A 21,060-nucleotide genomic window follows, 5' to 3' on the forward strand; every position below is an offset into this window, starting at 1 on the left:
TTGGGGCTCGGTCACTGAGCCCTGCTCCCATATGACTGACTCCCAGCACTTAGCAACAGCCTGGTGGAGATGGGAGGCTCATCCCTCAGCTCCTCCTGCTCCAAGCAGCCTGGTCAGGACTGTCACCCCAACCCCTTTGCTAGCTACCAAGCCAAGCCTCATGCTCCAAGGCGGAACCAAGAACCCCCATGCAGATCCCCCCATGTCATTTGCTCATCATCTCTTGCGTGGCCATCCATGCCAGGCACCACAGATCCTGGCTGGTGACAGTCCTCTCCCCAGCTATAGCCTGGGTGTGCCTGAGAACCGCTCACAGCCCTTGGGGAAAACTCCCTCCACACACATGCACACAGCTCCCACACGCCACCTTGATGTGCTTGTATGGTGGGGGCTTGCGCTCGCTCTCCTGTGTTTCTCGGGCTTCCCTCTGAAGCTTAATTTCACGAAAACGAGCTTCAGCTTCTTGCAGTGCTAAAAAGTCAATGAAATAGGAGTAAAGATTTTAGTAAATAAAGGTAACTACTTTCAAGTTCCATATTTTTATAGTTCACTCTAAACTTTCAATGTTAAGTATTAGTTTCTGGTTCCCATAAAACTAGACTCTATGAACAACTGTCAGTGGGCAGGTATTTTTAAATGCGGCCAAGTGTGTGAGGCAGAGGAGTGCTCAGAGAACAGCCATCACCTCTCTACAAGGCAGGCCCAGGGCGGAGTTCTATCAGGAGCTCCCTGTCCTCCACTATGGCCTAAGGACAAAGCACCAGGGTCAAAGCCTGGGACTTGCTGTTCTCAGACAGAAAATAAAAATGCACCTGAGGCCAGGTGCAGTGGCTCACGCCTGTACGCCTGTAATCCCAGCACTTTGGGAGGCCGAGGCAGGCAGATCACCTGAGGTCACGAGTTCAAGACCAGCCTGGCCAACATGCTGAAACCCCGTTCTCTACAAAAAAAAAAATTAGCCAGGCATGATGGCAGGTGCCTGTGGTCCCAGCTACTTGGGAGGCTGAGGCAGGAGAATTGCTTGAACCCAGGAGGTGGAGGTTGCAGTGAGCCGAGATCACACCATTGCACTCCAGCCTGGGCCACAGAGCAAGACTCCATCTCAAAAAACAAAAAGCAAAAAACAAACAAAAAAAAACATGCAGCTGAGCTCCTCTTGAAGCGAAAGGGGCTCTGAGAGATGAACCACAGGCTCAAGCAAGAATAGAGGAAACACAAACCCCTACAATCCGTCCCGAGGCGGCGGCCAGTCCCATGTCAACGCTAGACGTGTCCTGTGGTCTGCCCCGTTTCTGCGGCCGCAAGTCAGCCATAAAGGGGTCTGGCACTACAGGATACCCACATCCATAGTCAGGAGACTTCGCCGACAGTCGCACCAAATACATCAGGCCACCTCTCAATTTCATCTTGCCCTCTTAATAATTTTTAAAACTCTTTCAATGCCTACTTGTTCTTTATGAGGCCTCTGGGTGCCCACCATGCACTCCTACCACTCAGTGAAGCCTGCAAAGCTTTTGGCAGCACGGAGCTAACAGAGCTTTAAATGCGTGGGTCCCCGCCTGCAGCCACACAGGAGCGAGCACTGACCTGGCTGCAACACAGCGTGTGCTTCTCCCTGAATGAGCCATATGTACACCCTGGGTTTTCCCTGCTGGCCTCATTCTCTCTCAACCTGTGTCATAAACACCAGTTCCTCCAGTGAGGGGTCACACCCCATCCTGCCTCCCGCAAACGTGGGTCGCCAGCCGGCCATGCCACGTCGTTGCTCCTGCCTCCCCGCAGCTGGGGAATCAGAGGCCAAGCACCTTGTCTGCTTGACCACCCGATTCCTCATGCGCTGAAAGGTAAAGTGAGCCCCCAAGAGCCCGCTGCACAAGGTCCAGACAACAGATTCCTTCAGATCTGCATTTTACATAAAGGCAAGCCATGGAACATTTCTGTAAATTAGTACTAAAAATAATTTCTGAATAATAGGTTTACAGAATTTTAATGAAATTAATCACAAACCAATGTTACAAAAGTTATCAGTGTATCTTACTGTATGCTTAACAAATAAACCAGACTGCAAACTTTTCCCTAATTTAAAAATACAGATTGAATGTGTAGTCCAGTATTTTCTACAAAGATCAAATTTTTAAAAATAGAAATTAGGGGTAAGAAAATGCACGAGAGTGCTGTCTCACTCTCTATCTGAAAATCTCCATACCGTTTTTGAAGACTCTTCCGATCCCTCTGACCCCCTGGTAGCGGCTGCCCCGGTCCCCCTCCATGTACGGGAACACTCGCGCCTGATGCGTCCAGTAATAATCTTTAGACCCAAAGAAAAACACAGGGAATTCTCCAATCTCGTGCTTCATTTTCTGAATATTTGGGGGAACATTTTTGGGATGGCAAACTTCTGCCGGCCACCATCTATTATAAATATTAAAAACAGGATTCACAGACTCCTCAGAGAGAGCGACAATAATTTCAATACTTTAAGCACTGTAAAGCGAACACATGTGAACAGAAAAAACATAAAAGCATACGATTCTATGTCTCACACCTGTAGTTCCCAAGTTTCACCCAAATGATATCCTGGAAGTGCAGCTTCTTCCCAGCCCTGCAGTCGTTGCAGAACCAGCTGCCATCAGGCATCTCGATGTTCAGGCAGTCAGGGTGGAAGGCCGCTGGGCAGGACTCGCAGCACAGAAGGCTCCCCCCTGCAAGAGGAGAGCGAGGCAGCCAGGCTTAGCCTGTCTGTTATGGCTCAGCCCAGATTCAGTGCTTCACAATCTACAGCTATTACAGCCTTAACTTATAAACATCAGTTTAAAAACAGTGATCTGTACGTTAGCACAAAAGCAAACGTCATTTTCACCACAAATAATTTCCTGTATGTTTGCGAAATGATTACAATTAATTTAGAACTACTGCAACATACTATGAATGTGAAGACGCAGAGAACACTGTCAACATCAGTGAACACAGCACAGACAAGGAATGAACCTGCCTTGACACGTGGCTCCTGGGAGTGTGAGAGGCGTGTGCCGCAGACACCCCCAGGCCCCTCACCTTTGGAGCACACAAAGCACCAGCTCACGTTGACGTGGGCGTGGTGTCGCTTCCCCTTCCGAGCAGTGAAGTGGGCAGTGCAGATGATGCTGTTGGAGGCGATCACTGAACATCCTGCTGCCAGACAAGCATCCCCGCTGTGATAGGCAACGGGGCAGCGGACACACCGCATCATTTTACCTGAAGGCAAAGAAACACACCCTGAGGACCCCGAACATTGACTCCAATCACAGTGAAAAGAGCAATTAATAATTACTCATCCTCCATGAATTTGAAAAGTTAATGCTAAAATGAAATGGAGGTATTTGATTTTAAAAAAGCTTTCAGAGCAAAGGTGCTTCAAAACAATGTTTGAGAAAATGGTCATACATCTAAAAATGCTGTGTTTTTTCAGCCTGGGCACTGCAGGCATCTGGGGCATGTGGCAGCCATCCTAGGCAGTGTGCAGTGTTGAGCAGCACCCCTGGCCTCTACTCACTAGATCCCCAAAATATCCCCAGACATTGCCAAATGTCCCCTGGAGGACAAAATTGCCCGATAAAGAACCACTGGTGTTAAGAAGTACAGACAACCTGCCACCCTCACCCCACACACCTAACATTAGATAATCCAAATGTAATTTAATATAAAGATGTTTTCTTACATATGATGGGCCATTAAAAACAGAGCAAACAGGTTGGGCTTGGTGGCTCATGCCTGTAATCCCAACACTTTGGGAGGCCCAGGTAGGAGGATTTTTTGAACCCAAGAGTTCAAGACCAGCCTGGGCAACACAACAGAGAGACCTCGTCTCTACAAAAAAATAAACAAAATTAGCCAGGCATTGTGGTCCACACCAGGTGGGAGGATCACCTGAGCCTGGGAGGTCAAGGCTACAGTGAGCCGTTATCACGCCACTGCATTCTAGCTTCAGCAACAGGAGACCCTGTCTCAAAAAAAAGAAAAGAGGTCAGAGCAGTGGCCTAATAGTTCAAGACCAGCCTGGGCAACATGGTGAAACCTCATCTCTACAAAAAAATATAAAAATAGGCCAGGCGCGGTGGCTCACGCCTGTAATCCCAGCACTTTGAGAGGCTGAGGCAGGTGGATCACCTGAGGTCAGGAGTTCAAGACCAGCCTGACCAACATGACAAAACCCTGTCTCTACTAAAAATACAAAAATTAGCCAGGTGTGGTGGCGCGTGCCTGTAATCCCAGCTACTGGGGGGCTGAGGTAGGAGGATCGCTTGAACCTGGGAGGCGGAGGTTGCAGTGAGCTGACATGGTACCACTGTACTCCAGCCTGGGCAACAGAGGGAGATTCCATCTCAAAAAAAAAAAATTTCAAAAATCAGCCAGGTGTGGTGGCATGTGCCTGTAGTCCCAGCTACTCAAGAGGCTGAGGCAGGAGGACGGCTTGAGCCTGGGAGGTCAAGGAAGTAGTGAGCTGTGATCGCACTGCACTCCAGCCTGGGTAACAGAGCAAGACTCTCTCTATGAAGGGGGAAAGAGAAAAAAAAAAAAAAAGCCAGGACAAACAAAATCTATCAAAATGGTCCAAAGGTTGCCCCTCTCCTAAAGTTAAGCATCTTTAGGGTGATATTTAGGATGGAAAGAAGAAAAAGGGGGACAGGTCCTTTGTCAAAGAAAACCCAACCCAGCTGACGTCCAGTTAGTCACTCAAGATAATTAATGCTCTTTGGTGACAATCCCAAGAGCCCACCTTCCCAAGTGCCCATGGGCCTGCATCTGAATCCACAGCAAGGCTGCGCAGGTGCACCTGTACCTTTTGATGGCCTTGGGTTTGAAGGGTTGGAAGCGTGGCAGCTCACACAGCTGTGAAGGGGGCAGCGGAAACCTCGGCTCTCAAATACAGTCAGAGGGTATTTTTTCACACAAGCCTCATGGTAAAATTTTCCACACTGAGTTACCACACAGCGCTTAACATCTGTCTTGCTCTCTTTACACACGAAACATGAGTGAATCCCTAACAAAAAGTTAAAGAAGGGGTGGAGAGAGAGGTGCAAAGAACAAGAATTAAATTGCAGTTCTGAGCCACTAAAATCAAGCAGCTCCTCTTCAGAGGCAGCCACGTTGCTAAAGCACCTGGCCCTATTTCCAACCTTGCTCACTAGTCCAAGCATTCTCCAGCAAAAAGATCCAGCCATCAAGGATTACCTTGCTGTGATCTGAGCTCCAGCTTCACCTGAAATACAGGAGAATCTTACTAGGCAGCCTGGCTGGGAAGGCCCAGTCTAACCGGCAAGAAGCTTGAAGGAAGGGGCTCCTATGAAAAGAGGCCTTTCCTCCTCGAGAGCAGCCGGCCAGTGGTGGAGCCATCACTCATGATTCTGGGCAGGCAGACAGACACTCCCAGAAGTGAGGTGCTGCTGCGGGACTGCCACGGCCTGGGAGACTCTCCAGGTGTCTTCCTGACCCAGGAAGTTTTCTGACATGAGCTAGGAGACTCCTTGGGCCCGGTGAGTAGGCAGGAAGGGCCATGGCTGTGCAGCTGTCCTCTCATCATTCTCACAGACCCCAGACTGTGCCAGGCGACACCTGATGCAGTAACATGGAGGCAGAACAACAGCACTGACAACTCAGGACAAGCCTGGAGCTGTTCTTTCTGTTGAAACTGAGGATCAAGGTGACACTGTGTCTTCGTAAAGAACTCTATGTTCCTATGGACTTCAGTGTTTGGTGACCAACCAGGTTACCCGTACCCTTAATGTGGCACTGTCTGAGCGGCAGTGCCCTGTGGTGGCCGCCTCACACACAGCACAGGCTCAGGCCAGCCCACAGGATGAAAAGCCCATGACCTATCATCCTGCCCCACCCTGCCCGCCACCTGATGGAAAGGTACCAAGGGGGCACATATGATTGAAATCAGAGCAAACCCTGCAGCCACTGAGAGGTGGGAACACCTGCCAGGTGTGGGCTGCAAGCTCCAGAGAGGGCCAGGTGGTAGAGATGGGGAGGGAGCATGTCCACTGCAGGCACCTCAGGGCAGGACTTTGTGCAGGGGGTTGCAGGAGCAGGTGGCCAGCCAAGCTGCAGAGCTGCCCGCCCGTGGGAACTTGCCTGAGGCACACTCGCTGCAGGTGAACCTCCCTTCTGGCCTCCGGGAAAGCCCAAGGCAGGCGAGGTGGAAAGCTCCGCAGCAGGGTCCTTCACAGAGCAGGAGGCTGCCTGGCTTCTCACACAGCTGCGGGGGCAGAGCAGGCGGGTAAGCAGCGCCCAGCAGTCCCTTCTGCACCTCTTACCGCAAGGTAAGCCGTCTGCTTCTGTCTCCAGTAGCAGAAAATCCCATTTTGCTACTCAAGGATATATAACAACATGCATGGGCAAACGTCTGGCCCGAACAGAACGAACAAATACAGAATCAGATTAAAACCAGATGACTGTTACAGAAAGAGGCCAGTCCTTAGCAATGGCAAAGGAAATAACAGGATCACAACCCTGAAGGATACATCCAAGATATTTTAAATCAGATTTGAAAATCAACAGAAATCAAAGGCATCCTAATCCAGATGGCAGGTGCCACGCTGAGTGCAGGCAGTATTCACACTTCCCTCATCAACTGCCTGGCATGGAAGCTCCCATGCCATCTTCAGCTGACGGATGGGGCAGGACTGAAGCACAGAGGGTAGGTGGCCTGGCTGGTGTCCTGGGGGCAGACACAGGTCTAGTGATGGCCCCCTCAGCCCACAGCCTGGCCTGTCTGGTGTGCGTGTCATCAGTGAAGCTAAAGCAGGCCTAGTACCTCGGCTTTTCCAACAGGAACTTTATGTATGTGTGTGTGTGTATTACATGTGTATACAAATCTCATCCTACATGCGAATTATGGATGTTAATGGAGGCAACTTAATCCCAGGATTCCACCGGCAGGCAGTCTGACCCCTTCAAAACAGAGATCAGTGAGTGATGGTGAGATTGGGGAAGGGGTCTAGAGGGAAGAGAGAAGACACTACAAATTCGCTCTGCATACCGGGGCCCCAGTCAGACACCAGCACAGACACAGCGGATGCTGCCTTCCCCTCACCTGGCACACGTACTCCTTTTTGGCAGTAACTCCTCGCTCAGACTTTTTGGATGAGACAGACACTTCAGTTTGTGTTTCATCTGCACTTTCATATGGGGACTCCGAGGGCTCGTCTCCCGGGCTGTCCGAGACCTAGAGATGAAGGAGGCGGATGACAGTTCACTAGTCGCAGAACACAGTGGGTGGCCACGCCCTGCAGGCAGGCTTGTCCCGCCCAGCCCCACCACCCTCCAGTCTTTCTCAGCACTGGCCTGTACTGCCAGTGATTTCACAGTGGAACCATCATCAACTGGTTTTTGTGATAATAAAACCCGTAATTAGACTATGTAGAAAATTCAAAAATGGACTTTATTCTACCTAGTATTTAGTATATATATGCATATAAGAGGCATATTCCTTAAAATGAAGGAAGTGTTATGAACATCCAATTTGCTCTAGTAGGCGAACTAAGACAGGCTTTGGGAACAAGAATCTTGGCCCTTCTTACCTAGTCTGTTCAGGTTCTACTACTCTAAGGTGGGAGAAACATGCTAACACCAAACGAATGTGTAAAGGAACCACAGATGAAGGAAGTGTCAGCCTCATCAGGTGACCATGCTGTCCAGCTGCCTCCAGGGCGGAGACCATGTGTCCTTCCAAGTATGTGCCTATGCGGGGGTGCAGTCAGGAGAGTCTTCCGGACTCACACCACAGGCTGACCGTTCGGTTTCTCTTCTTTCTCCCATTGCCTATTTTTCCTGGTATTTCACAGTTCACTTGTTCTCCCCACCAGAGAAGTGAGGTGGGCAAAGGCAAGGTAAAATCTACCTACTTGATTCACATCTGAGTCTATAGGTAAAAGGTCTGGGATAGAGGCATGGAATCCCTGAGCGAGTGGAATGGCTCGCAGGTTCTATCTCTTCTGTCTCTGTCTCCCCTTCATTTAACAGAAATCACTGAAGACCAGGCTGAAGCCTCACCCTCATGAACACAGCGTTTCACCCTCACCTGACAAGCAGCATCAACAAATGTTTAAATGAATAAAATAGAGAATCTTCTCTTCTGTCAAATCAAGTGTTTAAAAAATTTGGTTTTTATTTGATGTTAGGTAAGTGTTGAACACTGAATTTTGGAGATGAAACAGAGCAAAAGCGTAAACTACATTTCCTGTACACCTTAATCATCACAAAAACAAGTAATCATGTTATCGGCTTGCTGTTTGCCAATGAACACAAAGTTAGAAATTGGAATTGGGCCACATTAAAAAATAAAAGCCAACCCCACCAGGGACTCTGACCAATCCTGTGACCTTATCAATGAGCTTTTCCACATTTAGCTGACATTACAGGGAGCGATGGAAGAAAAACAAATTAAAAACAAACACAGAAGTGTTTGCTGACTTCAGAGTAATGTTAGAGTGGGCTTTTTTTTTCTTCCCCCTCCAGACGGAGTCTTGCTCTGTTGCCCAGGCTGGAGTATAGTGGCGCAATCTCAGCTCACTGCAACCTCCGCCTCCTGGGTTCAAGCGATTCTCCTGCCTCAGCCTCCTGAGTGGCTGGGACTACAGGCGCCTGCCAACAAGCCTGGCTAATTTTTTTGTATTTTTAGTAGAGATGGGGTTTCACCATGTTGGCCAGGCTTATCTTGATCTCCTGACCTCGTGATCCACCCGCCGTGGCCTCCCAAAGTGCTGGGATTACAGGCGTGAGCCACCGCGCCCGGCCAGAGTGGGCTTTTTCCAAGGGCTTCCGTCGGCTCTGACTGGTGACTGTGGGTGGTGACAGATGTGAGCCGCTCTTCTCGTCTCACTAGATACATCTCCTGACAGCACAAAGTCTAAAGAAAACGCGGCCTCTTAATCTTGATTTCCTCACCTTTTCTAGGAAGATGGACTAGTGTCATGAACACTAATCAAAGCAGTACACATTTTAAGGCTTTGTTACTGTGAGGCTGCCGGGAGGGCCCTGAGGGGGCCGTAGCTCACGTCCTGCTCTTTAACACCCACGAAGGGCCACCTGACGTGCTCTGAGTTCAAACCCCAAATTTAACAATCCCTCAGATATGGACTCAGCACTGGGGACCTGAGCACTTGAGATGAGACTGGAGGGGGTGCCAGGGGAGCACAGGGCATCGGGAAGCAGTGGCCACACTGTCTGGGGCCCCACTCAGAGAGTCACCCACACAGTCGCCCAAGCTGACCCATCTGATGGGGGAATCAAGGCCCAGAGAAAGGGGCCTCCTGCATGGCTCAGAGGAGAGAGCCCCAGTGCTATCCACCAACCCATGCTCTTCCCTTAACGTGGTGGAACAAACTTAAAAAGCTTTAAAAATGAGGAAAAAAATGCATGGAGAGAAAGACAGAAAACACAAAGCAGTCCTGGGTCAGAGGAAGGAACAGCACCTTTTATTTCAGATTTACAGAAAAAGTTAGCACGTTTCCACTTGGAGAGATTTCCTACATTAACAAAGTCTGTTTTGAGGAAATAAACACTGAATACATATTTTGAATGGAAATATATAAATGTTAACGACACACATGAGGCTCATTTCCTGATCAGGGTCTGGGACCCACATACAGAATACAGACCTTACAATAGTACAGTCCATGACACAGATTGTAAAGATTCCGACTTTTTCCCACCACACCCCCTCCCAGCCACTGGACAGACAACTAGCCACAGTCGGGGAGGATCCAACGCTCTCGGCTCGGCAACCACCCGCAAGGAGAGCAAAGTACGAGGGCGTCCCACAGCGAGCCTTACTCCAGCCGCAGGCTCCACCTCCACGCACCAGGTGACGTGACTCACTCGGAGAAGCCATTTGTGGAGGTGGCACATTCACCTGTACGGTCCCAACACAGTCCCAAATCTCAGTCTACAATATCTACGATCTATTCCATATCCAACGGGATGCATTTGGAAAGGAAAACTGCAGGGACTGAGCAGACACAGACTGTCAAGAACTTTCCCGTTGCTTCCCACGTCCACCACAGCCATGCTGCAGCACTGAGCTCCGAGCAGCTTAGCTCCTGACTTTTCAAAGTTTTCTTCAGTCTGAAAATACTTTCTCCACTCTCTACTCAGAATAAGATAGTACCAAGTTGCCTATTTGCCTTAGAAATACATTCCTTCAGGGCAGGGAATGCAGTCTCCTTGATCTATTACAGGGACTTTTCAAGATGATATTACCAAACATAATGGAACCTAGTGAACACATTCCAGCCAACTGCTAAAAGCACATGGCCCTTCAGGGTGACCTATGTGAGCCGCAGTCAGATGCCACCTTCTGTGACTGCAAAACAGCCCCCTACTCTTCAGAGTGGTGTCATACACATTGAGTTTTTAATTTTTTGACAAAACAAATCCCTTCACAACTTGAATACGACATCGTTTTTGAAATACAATTACAGACCTTGAACAATAAATATTTCTATAAACTGACATAATTTTCATGTTGAAGTGATGCTTTTGTAAAGAAGGAAGTTGATGGCGAGAAGTACCTCCACAGTGTTTGCGTTTACAAATGACAACAGCCCTGTGCTCAGCAGATTAAATGACTGTGAAATCAAGACTAATCTCAAACAGGTCTTCCAAGTTAACAGCACAGTAAAATGTTAGTCAAAATTAGTCACTCATCATCTACAATACTATAGTTCATAACAATATTTATTAAAATGACCCTTCTAAGTTACACAAACTAGAAACTTCCTGGCTACCACTAAATTCTAGGGTCAGGGCTGGGGGTGAGTCTCTGAGAATAGAGGAAGTCTCCATTCACAGAGCACCGCTGCGCACCACAGTCATCTTCTAACCTGCACAGGCTTTTGTGTAGCCGTAGCCACACAGCCCCAAGCAGGTGGCAGCAAGGACCAAGTGTCACCTGTGGCCACAGTGAGGCCAGGTGGCTGCTGTTCCCAATTCAAGGCCTGCCCCTGTCAAAAGTAAAATGAGTCTAAAATATCCTATCAACCCAACTTTGTCCCACTGTGTCCTGAGCAGCGGCCATCCCACAGGGAGTGTGCTGGGGAGGAGCCTGGTCCGGCTGACTGCAGGCAGCAGGCTGTGCACTGTCGGTAAAGGTCTTGAGGACAATGACAAAACTGCCCACAATACACCTGCTTCCACTAGCGCAGTGCTGAGCAAACCCCCCATCAGCCGGACCACGACCCCCACCCCTACCTCAGTCGTTTCTTGAAAATACTATATGCCCGGATGGTCAGCATGCTTCAAAATATTACCCGAGAGTTATATGCAAAAAGGCCAACAACTACAGGTAGGCTAGAAAAAAACATAAATGTGGACCTAACACGTAACCATGGAGTTCAAAGGTATCTAACCAACAAGATGAGGCCTGTTGGGCTGCTGGAGAGACACCCTGCTGTGAGAATATCCCAAAGGAAGCATGCCCCTTGCTCATCCAGTAAAGGAATCAGATGAATATAATACAAATAATTTTCTACCTGCTAGTCAATTTGACATCACTGCCAGGTAAATTAGTGGCAATTTCTAATATTCTAGGTAAAACAATAAAAATGGTACCCAAAGTGATCAAAATCAATTTCGTTGACACAAAGTCCTAAAATATGAGTCAGAATATTTCTTTTAAAATAAGCAAGATCCGCCAGGTGCAGTGGCTCATGCCTGTAATCCCAGCATTTTGGGAGGGTGAGGCAGGCAGATCATGAGGTCAGGAGTTCAAGACCAGCCTGGCCAATACGGCGAAACCCTGTCTCCACTAAAAATACAAAACTTAGCCAGGTGTGGTGGCGGCTGCCTGTATCCCAGCTACTTGGGAGGCTGAGGCAGAACTGCCAGAACCAAGGAGGCGGAGGTTGCAGTGAGCCGAGATTGTGCCACTTATTGCACTCCAGCCTGGGCGACAGAGTTAGACTCTGTTTCTAAATAAATAAATAATAAATAAATAAATGTAAGACCCCCCCCCGCCCGCAAATTTTAGAAGCTAATAACAAGCCAATAACAGCTTTGAGAGTATTTTGAGAAACCTTTTCTAATGATAGTTACTTCAGTTTCTCTGGCAAAAGACTATAATTTAGCTTTATAATCTCAAATATAAACTGCAAACCTCAGCAATTACTCTGTTTGTAGATTTTTTTAAAACTAAGGTGATGAACCTATTGATTTTAAACGCATAAAATGTTATATTTTCACACTAAGTCAAAAGGGCTCTCACCTGGTCTGTATATAAAAGTTACCTGGTCAGAGGAACCTTTTAAATTAATTAACAATTTAAAAGGGCTAGATATGTTAGAGAAGTGTGTTATAAGTCAAATGAAAAAGAAATGAAGCAAGCTTGCCAAAGTCAAAATGACCTTATTTTTCATCTACTGCTATCAGACAGGAGCCTCTCCAGTGAGGGGAATCGTGGCTTTATAGTCCTCCAGGCACGTCTCAGGCCCAGATGCAGTGACTGATGTCAGCCATCAGAGGAGCCTCTGCCGCCAAGGCAACCCTTTCAACTCAACTCGATCAAACGAGCCAAGGACTTTTCCCTCATTTGGAAATGCTTATACTGGCTTCCATGCCGGGACACAGAGGAGGACAGAAGCCCAGCTCGCAGCCCTGCTACCACAGGTGCCACCTACTCACATCAGGCTTCTGGCAAGAGCCCTCTCAGGAGCACTTTCTTATCATCTTAATTTTATATACATCCACAGGCACTTTTTTTGGTTTTGGAACTAGATGCTAATTTATAATCTTACTTTTCTTTTTTAAACATTTCTGTGACAGACTCAGCACTTGTGCTGGCAGCCTCACACACACCTCTGGGCACAAACCGTGGGCAAGGAAGGCCAGGGCCAGGGTCAGGGCAGCACGGGAGCAGCAAATTTGCTCCTGACAGCATGGCTCTCACACAGCTGCCTCCCTCCTTTCCTCTGGTGTGCTCAGCTCTTAAAGTCTCCAGCTACATGAAACTCTCCAAATGCCCATCTTCCCACCCCACCCGCGTCTTGTTCCCCAGTCCCTGAGCACCCCATTTTAAATCTACCTAGGCTTCTGTGTGAAGTACTTAAACAAAAAACACAAAATCAGATCCCCCTAGAGCTGCGGGGACCCTTCGGAGATCCTCTAAGCACCACTCCACCCACTCAAGAAGCAGCAGTGGGACAGAGGACCCCCGGACTCCTGTCCGAGGACTCTGCACATCACACACAGTCACCCTGTGCCTTTCACCATATGAAAGATTGTGTGTCATGAAACCTCACTTAAGTTTCCTACTGGTTTTAAGGAACAGTCTCTTAAAAACACTGGAGCTGTTTCTAGTTGGGAGATACAGGTATAAGAAATAAAATGTATACTCAAGATAGCACTGAGATGCAACTACACCTAGAGTCCGTATGAATGAAAAAAGACATTTAATTTTTGCATGAACACTGAGGAAAGGCCCACAGATCCATCTAGAGCAAGTGGGGCAATTTTAGAAGCAGATATATAAAGGCTTGATGGTCCAGTGGCTCTCAGATCAGTCTTAGAAAAACAATTCAGGACCTCTATTGCCAATACGTGCACGACCTCAAGATGCCACCCTATTACAATGGAGTACTTACATTTTTAGAACAGCTACAATCTAACCTTCTATATACTCTGACAAGTTTTCACCTCTTGTGAATGCCTCAAGTTTTACACTAGAGAGCCACCTCCCCTCGCCAGGCACAGACATGGTGTGGTGTCCGAAGCGAGTCAAATGGGACTAAAATGGTTCCATGTATGACAACCAAAATTCATCTCAACAACCGGCAATTCAAATGTCTTAAGGCTAGAATGTATCACCATTATTTTAAGGTTCTTATGAAATGAAGGAATTCCATGTTAAATTAGTAGCATAATGAATTTCTGTACTCTTGGCAAGCCAATGGTCCTCTCTAAGTTCTTTTAAAACAAGAGCTCTTTCCAGCCACCTCCTTCAGGAAACCAGGAGATGGCCCTCTTGGAAAACTCCGCTCCTCTATGATGAGCCCACTCCTGGCATCTGAAGTGGGGCAGTGCTGCCACACATGGGACTGTCCTTCTCACTGCAGAGTGCTGAGTTCACTAACCCCCACCCCCCTTCTCAATGTCCCCAGGGAACGATGTCACCTCCCGCTGAGAAACACTGTCATGCCCGTCCATGTTCCCCCGTGTGCTCCTTGGGTATTCAGCTGATGCCGACGTCATGCTGCTCTTTGGAAACCATTTGGTCATTTGCAGGGTTTCACTTTCTCCATAATAGAGAGGGAGCACCAACACATTGGCTGACTTCTAATGCATCTATCAGTTATGGGCTAGCTGGCTGGTCACCCACGCAAAATTCATCATGCTGTAATTTCAAATGAAATAACCTTCATTTTCACCAAAAGCCTTTCAGGGTAGAGTCTTTACTTTGGGTGACTGCTTACTGAAACAGAGCCATTTTTATACCATCTTTTTTCCCCCCATCTTTAAATTTCATGATTTTTTTTGGAGAATTTTAATTTTACTCTTGAGCTTTTTCATGTCCTTTGGAGTAACATAGCTTAGATTGCTCCTAGGCCATCTTTGGGGCTACGTATCCTGCAACATTTGAGCACAGCCAATAGAGCGACCCAACCAGCCCTCAGCCATATAGTCCAGCACCCTAAAGCGCCACACACACAAATCCAGTGTTCTGCCACTTCTAGGTTTATTTCATCCTCGCATGCATAATGCAGTCAAGAGGACCACTGTTCATGCCAAAGCAAAATTTATGCTTTTGGATAAAAATAGAATGATGGCGATTTTATCATTTTTATTATTATAACCATTATTACTGTCACAATAGGAAACCATGGAGTCCTGGCCAGGCACCCTAAGCGTCTTACATGCGTTACATTACTTAATGGTTTACAACAAAATATTAGTCAGAAACGTTCATTAAAGATAAAACACAGCCAAAGAATCTGCTGGGAATGAACTGTGGGCTACTTGCATGGTACTGTGAATAGTACGCCTTCTGCTTTTATGAGCTGAAGGGCAAGTAAGCCTTTTCCTCGCCATGCAAAAATGCAGACACCTGGGGCAGGACACCAGGCTGCTCCCCTACATTAAGACAATGAAACATGAGGGCTGATGCTCTACAGAAGCAACTGATGCAGCAGTTGGTATAAATAACCTGATTACAGTATCCCCCTGGTCCGGGGCCTTGGATCAAAAGGGTTAAATGGTTCACAACAATACTGTAAATGGTATTTTTTTCTAAAAATTTACTGTATCTAGTGTCATAATAAAACTGTTTAGTAAAAAAGGATAGAATCAAAACTCTTCCTGCCTCTTATGTTGGAAATTAGTGTAGTATCTACAATACTGAACATATCTCATTGGCAATAAGAACAGCTGATGAGGACTCCTCCTAACATGTGCTGTTAGTTTGTTTCTGAGGGTACCGACGCTGATATTTTCCACAAAAATCCAGCGAGTTAAAAACTAGAGGAGAAGCAACTCTAAGAGGGCCACCCGTTCCGTGCAAGGCCCTGCTGCAGCTCTGGACAGCCCCCAACTAAAGGGCCTGCCTTTCAACTTGAAATCTACATGGACCACTGGAATATGAATGTGTTTCTATTATGAGATGAATGTGATTGATTAAATGGCCTTGATTAGGTATCTTACCTTGGTCTTAAAATTTGTTATCTGTTTTCTTCATTGTATGTGTTTATTAATACCAGTAAAAACAGATTATCACACATCTTCCATAAAATGATTGTGATAGAAATGTCACTGAGTGTGTACGATGATACGCCACCTGCAGCAGCATCCTGGAATATTACATCATTCTAAGTGCAGTACAGGGCAGCTGGGTTCAAATCCAACTTGACTGGTGTGGGCTCCCACAAAAGCTGTTACCAGTGAAGGCGAAAAAAATAAGAATTTGCTCTACTAAAGGAATAAAAAATGAAGTTACAAAACACTTAAATCACATTAATTCCTTCACAGGTCTTTGTCATGCAAGTGTGTAATTTTAATCTATTCTCTTCCTCAGGGTGATGTAGTACCATGTAATAATTATTCCAATAAAAATTTTTATCACATATACCTTTTTCAAGAAGAATTTAAACTATAACATGACCTAAAGTGTTCTGAAATACCAACCCTATGAAAGTACCTTATTTCAAACAAATGTGATGAAAGGGAGGAAATACAAACATGCAAAGGGGGTGTGACCCAAATGGGTGTGTGTCAGTGTGGACCTCAAACAGCAATTCTCATGGTCACCTAACTCACATCAGAATCGGGCCCAGCAGTCAACAGAGTGTTTTTTATAACACTACACTTTGCCTCATATGCTAACAGGCATTCAGTATTGGAAACATCACAAACATTTACTGTAGTTCAGTCGCATTAATACATAATAGACAAGTTTATTTGTTCACCTAAAGTTGTTTTAACAGCATAATTCTATAAAAATGAACACTAATGGAAGATTTATCTAAGCCATACAAAAGTAGCTTAATGGAAAAGACCCAGTAATTTAAATGTTTTCATATAAGGAACATGATGCACACTATGGGATCTATGCATCACCTTCAAAATGTAGGAAGGTGCATTGATTTCACATATTTAATGTTTTATATAAATGTATTTAACAAGCTATCAGCTTCTGACATTCTAAAGAATTAAAAGTTAAGTCTAATGATGATAAAATACTTCATCTAAGTCTTCTCAAGGTCAGAACAACTGCCTAGGCCAGGGAGACTGAGCTCCCCTGACTCATGGGCAGGCCTCAACCCCTGCTGCACTAGCCTCATGCATGACTCTGAATCAAAGTCTTCGATATACATGACTTAGGATTAGGAATAACAGACAAGATTCCAGCAGGCTCCATGTTCTCTCTATTGTACCTGACAACAGGATAAGCAACAACTCAAGTGAATAACTGGACCAAAATTATGATAACAGAAAAACTCATTAAAAATGTTGTTTAAAGCAAAAATCTCAACTTCAGTGAAAAATGTTTAATATTCTTCTTTGGAACTATAAATGACCTTTCATTTACTTTTCTAGGATTTTAACCTGAACTTGGACAGAAAGAAAGGAAAAATAATTTGTATAAAATTTGCCTTTCCATATTTCAGTAAGCTCCTAGATGTTTCCGTTAATAATTCTTACTGCATTTTCTCCAGTGTGTCCCAACGTCACAAATGCTTAGTTATCTACATGTATCAAACTGTAAACCAGCCCCAGTCCCACCATCCATGAGCAGGTCTCAACCACTACTGAGCTGGTTTGAGTCACTGCAGAAAATCCCACTCGGAGGAGTGGTCGCTATCTGCACCACCACGAAGGACTCAGAGCGGCAAGCCGCAGAGCTCTCTGAGGCCCGCACAGGCTGCCCAGGTCCCTCACCTTCCTGCACTGGAAGGCCTCCTCCTCTAACGAGTGGAAACAACTGAGGCACACCCCATCCTTCCTGGGGACCACAGCAGGGACCTGGTCAGAAGTGCCGCCTTCTGACTCAGCACAAGTAAGGGGCCTGTCCAGCCCTTGCCTCACTACCCTGTTCCAAAAGGGCCCCCAGTTATCATCCCCTCATAAATATGACAAAAACAGGACCCATGTCTACAATGAGAAAATCAGCATCACGGAGAACCAAATAACAAGAAATTAAAACTCCAAAGCTCTATGAAGGTAATCCCTAAAAATCAGGAAACCAAAACTACCTCTGAACAAAAAAGTGTCACACCTACATTCTGTGGCTATTTGTTTTGCTTTTGGCAACAGCAAAAATTTTAGGTTTGATAATAAAGTCTAAGTGTCATGTTACAATGATGGCAGGCAGCAGTCTCAAATGGCTTTATTTTGCTATCATATACTTTGCAAGTCCAGAACACAGGAGTCATATTACAGTGGTAGTTCTGACTCACCTCAACACTCAAGTAACTAAAAATGTGCCAGAATTTAAAGGATCAAAGCCATGAAATGCATGAAAACAAAGAAATCTTTGGCTTCCTCCATGAGCCTAGGTCTGGAAGCAACAGGAATCAGGTGTGGTGTGTGAGTCGCCCTCCACCCCACTCAGTATGTCAGCTCAACTGACACTGTGCCCTTTCAGAACCAACGCAGACTTACTTCCATGTGAACTCTTACAGTGTGAGGGCTACACAGAACACAACATTCTTAAGACAGATTTTAAGAACTATGAAACTGCATCAAGACTGAAGTATACCTGTACATGTACACACTGTGTGCGTGTGTATAAAAAGTGCTCAAACTAACATAGTGCACTGTTTGTCCATTTCATGAATGTGAGATAGCCATGAGGCCCTAAAGCATCTGCACTGGCAGTGAGCACCAATGCTGCATTTATGAAGTCTGAGCGTTACTCACACTGCAGCGTGGGCAGCTAAATGGCCTTCATACCAATGCCATGGTTACTGTTATTATTATTATTTTACCTCATTCTCAGTTAAGGATGCAGAAGGAGATGAACTTTTGCTAAACCCAAGAGCTGAAGATGCTGCCGTGGAAGCCCGATTTCGCTTCTTCAGTGGTTTGCAAGCATCAGACAGATTTTTCGTTGCTGTAAAATAATTTTGGTTTGTAAAGTTTCAAATCATAAACCCTTAATCTTTTTACCGCTTTAAAATTACCCCTCAAATAAGTGAAGTTCTAAAGATGAATCTTCTGAATTCCTTTGTCCTTCTGGCTTTTTATCATGGAAAAAATCTGAACATAAACAAAAGCAGACAAACTGTACAATGAACCCCATGTCCTCACTACTTGGCCGCCAAAACCATCAACCTGGGGCCAGCACGGCTCTATCCATATCCGGTTCCATGTCCCCCTGCCAGATTATTCTGAAGGAAATCCCAGACATATCATTTCATCTATAAAAAGTTGAGCACAAATCTCTAAACCTAAAGTCTTACATATAACCACACTACTCTCATGCTTAAAAGTAATAATGCTCTTATATCATCAGCTAGTGTTCAAATGTCCAATTGCTCAAAAATGTTAAAAAAAAAAAAAAAAAACAGAGTCTGTTTAACCGATTTTTAAAAGCCAGTCCAGCACCTCATGCAAAACAAGAAAAACAGAGCCATTCCCAATCCCCCCTCACTCTCCTCCCCCAAGGTTTTGTTTTCCTTTTAATTAAGAGTTGGAGAAGGTATAACTTCTTCAATAAGGGATCAAACAGGTATTTCAAAAAGATACCTAAAAGGTAAAAGGAAGTGTAATTTCCCCTTTTATTTTTTGGCAGTTATTTTTCATATATGTTTTAAGCTAGTTTCTTTAGCATGTGAAATATAAATAATGAGCCCTTACTGTTAGCTTACATGCAGAGGGTCAGGGTACTGAAGGGTGACAGAATCTACAGTAGCAACTGGCACCATCAAGAAACCTGAAAACTTCTGGCTGAAATCACTTTTCTAGTAAAATTTCAAACTGAAAATAATAGAGCCAAGTAAAAAGTAACTTTAAAACAGTTTATTTTTCAACTGCAAGAGAACCTCCCCTTCCTTCTTTTTCACTCCTAGCTTAATTGTGGATTCCTCCCCTGCCCTGTTCCCCTTCACCAGCCCCGGCCTTCCCCTTTCACACTCTCAACCCACCCACCCAGCCCAGCCTGGGCACCCAGAAGCCAAGAAGGAAAGGGCGCTGACCACATTACCTGCCTGGCTCTTGAGCGAGGAGGCTGCCTCCATGGCCTTGTAAGAGCTTGTTCTGGCCGTTTTGTCAGTGATTGTGTCTCTCTATTATTTAAAAAAAAAAAAAAAAAAAAAAAAAAAAGGAAAAAAAGAAAAAAAAGAAAAAGAACAACAAAAGGAAAAGAAAGGAAAAAAATCTCCTCATGTGAATGAACACAGGTTGCTGAAAAGTTTCGTGGCAGAAACTTCTTCCTTTGGAAATGTGTTCCACACACAAGTCATCCGTGGTTGCCCAATCTCAGACTTTTTTTCACAATCTGGACTGATTCTTTCTTCGCACCTCCCGCTCTCGCATCTGTCAGGAGGGCGAGGTGGGTGGGGCCACGCCAAGACCTGCTGCAGTCATGTGGTTAAGACACCTGATACAAGTCGTATTTAACATGCACCTAGACTCTCCACTGAACCCAGAGCAGAGCATGAACATGAGAAAAACTGATCCTTCCATTCAAGAGGTGCCCAATCAAGTTAGACTCAGCCCTGCTAAGTCAGGACCAACATTACTAGTATCACTACACTGAGGATTTCCAATTTTTAGACAAACTCCCGATACACCTAATGAACAAGGATCATCAGTAAAATATGTCACAACTGAGAAAAGCAAAAAAAGGGAGAAATGATCATGAAGCTTTTATCAAGGGCCAAGATTCTGAAGGGTGTGGCTGAAAAATGCCCTGTCCCCAGAGCACTAGAGCAGTGCTGCCCAGGGAACGACTTGCCACTCCTGCACTCATACCCAATCTCACCCACCTGCCTGGAACCAGAGCTGGTAAGACAGGATGCAGTGGTGTGGAGTCCAGAGGATCATGCACAAGGTGACAGGAGAATGCACTTGAGACGGTGCCCAGCATGTCAGAAGTGCTCAGTGCACATTGGGTGTCATATGTGGTTTGGATCAGGTTTATAAAACCCAAATCTGAAGAGACACCACTACTTCTTTTTATCATGTGCTATCTCCTGAGATAGTAGCTAATAAAACATTACTAGCCACTTAATGTGAATTTTAGTATTTTGAGTTTCCAGGGTCACGTATTTTTTAGGTATACTATTTACACAAATATTTCAAAGCAATCAGTTTCAGTATGATTGCCAGCAAAGGGCTACTTTAATAGAAGGTAACCTGGTCAGCCACAGTGGCTCACACCTATAATCCCAGCACTTTGGGAGGCAGAGGTGGGTGGATTACTTGAGGTCAGGATTTTGAGACCCGCCTGGCCAACATGGTGAAACCCCATCTCTACTAAAAATACAAAACAATTAGCTGGACATGGTGGCACGCACCTGTAATCCCAGCTACTCAGGAGGCTGAGTCAGGAGAAGCACTTGAATCCAGGAGGCGGAGGTTGCAGTGAGC

The 21,060-nt window shown here is 45.8% G+C and overlaps 1 protein-coding gene across 5 annotated transcripts in view; it reads right to left on the minus strand.

The window, feature by feature from the left end:
- NSD2 (nuclear receptor binding SET domain protein 2) overlaps positions 1 to 21,060 on the minus strand; it is a 113,339-nt gene that overhangs the window by 23,766 nt on the left and 68,513 nt on the right. For 3 of the 5 annotated variants that reach the window (XM_008018127.3, XM_073012572.1, XM_008018128.3), the window contains exons 8-16: positions 19,673 to 19,754; positions 18,456 to 18,580; positions 7,076 to 7,207; positions 6,115 to 6,238; positions 4,820 to 5,020; positions 3,055 to 3,234; positions 2,546 to 2,702; positions 2,207 to 2,412; positions 368 to 471 (exon numbers count right to left, since the gene is read on the minus strand). In XM_008018127.3, the coding sequence (XP_008016318.1) occupies positions 368 to 471; positions 2,207 to 2,412; positions 2,546 to 2,702; positions 3,055 to 3,234; positions 4,820 to 5,020; positions 6,115 to 6,238; positions 7,076 to 7,207; positions 18,456 to 18,580; positions 19,673 to 19,754 (1,311 nt within the window). Of the gene's footprint in view, positions 1 to 367; positions 472 to 2,206; positions 2,413 to 2,545; positions 2,703 to 3,054; positions 3,235 to 4,819; positions 5,021 to 6,114; positions 6,239 to 7,075; positions 7,208 to 9,436; positions 15,900 to 18,455; positions 18,581 to 19,672; positions 19,755 to 21,060 lie in introns of those variants that run through there. The other 2 variants (XM_008018129.3, XM_008018130.3) reach the window with 2 other exon arrangements.

The sequence above is a fragment of the Chlorocebus sabaeus genome, chromosome 27, assembly GCF_047675955.1.
Source record: "Chlorocebus sabaeus isolate Y175 chromosome 27, mChlSab1.0.hap1, whole genome shotgun sequence".
Lineage (NCBI taxonomy): Eukaryota > Metazoa > Chordata > Mammalia > Primates > Cercopithecidae > Chlorocebus > Chlorocebus sabaeus.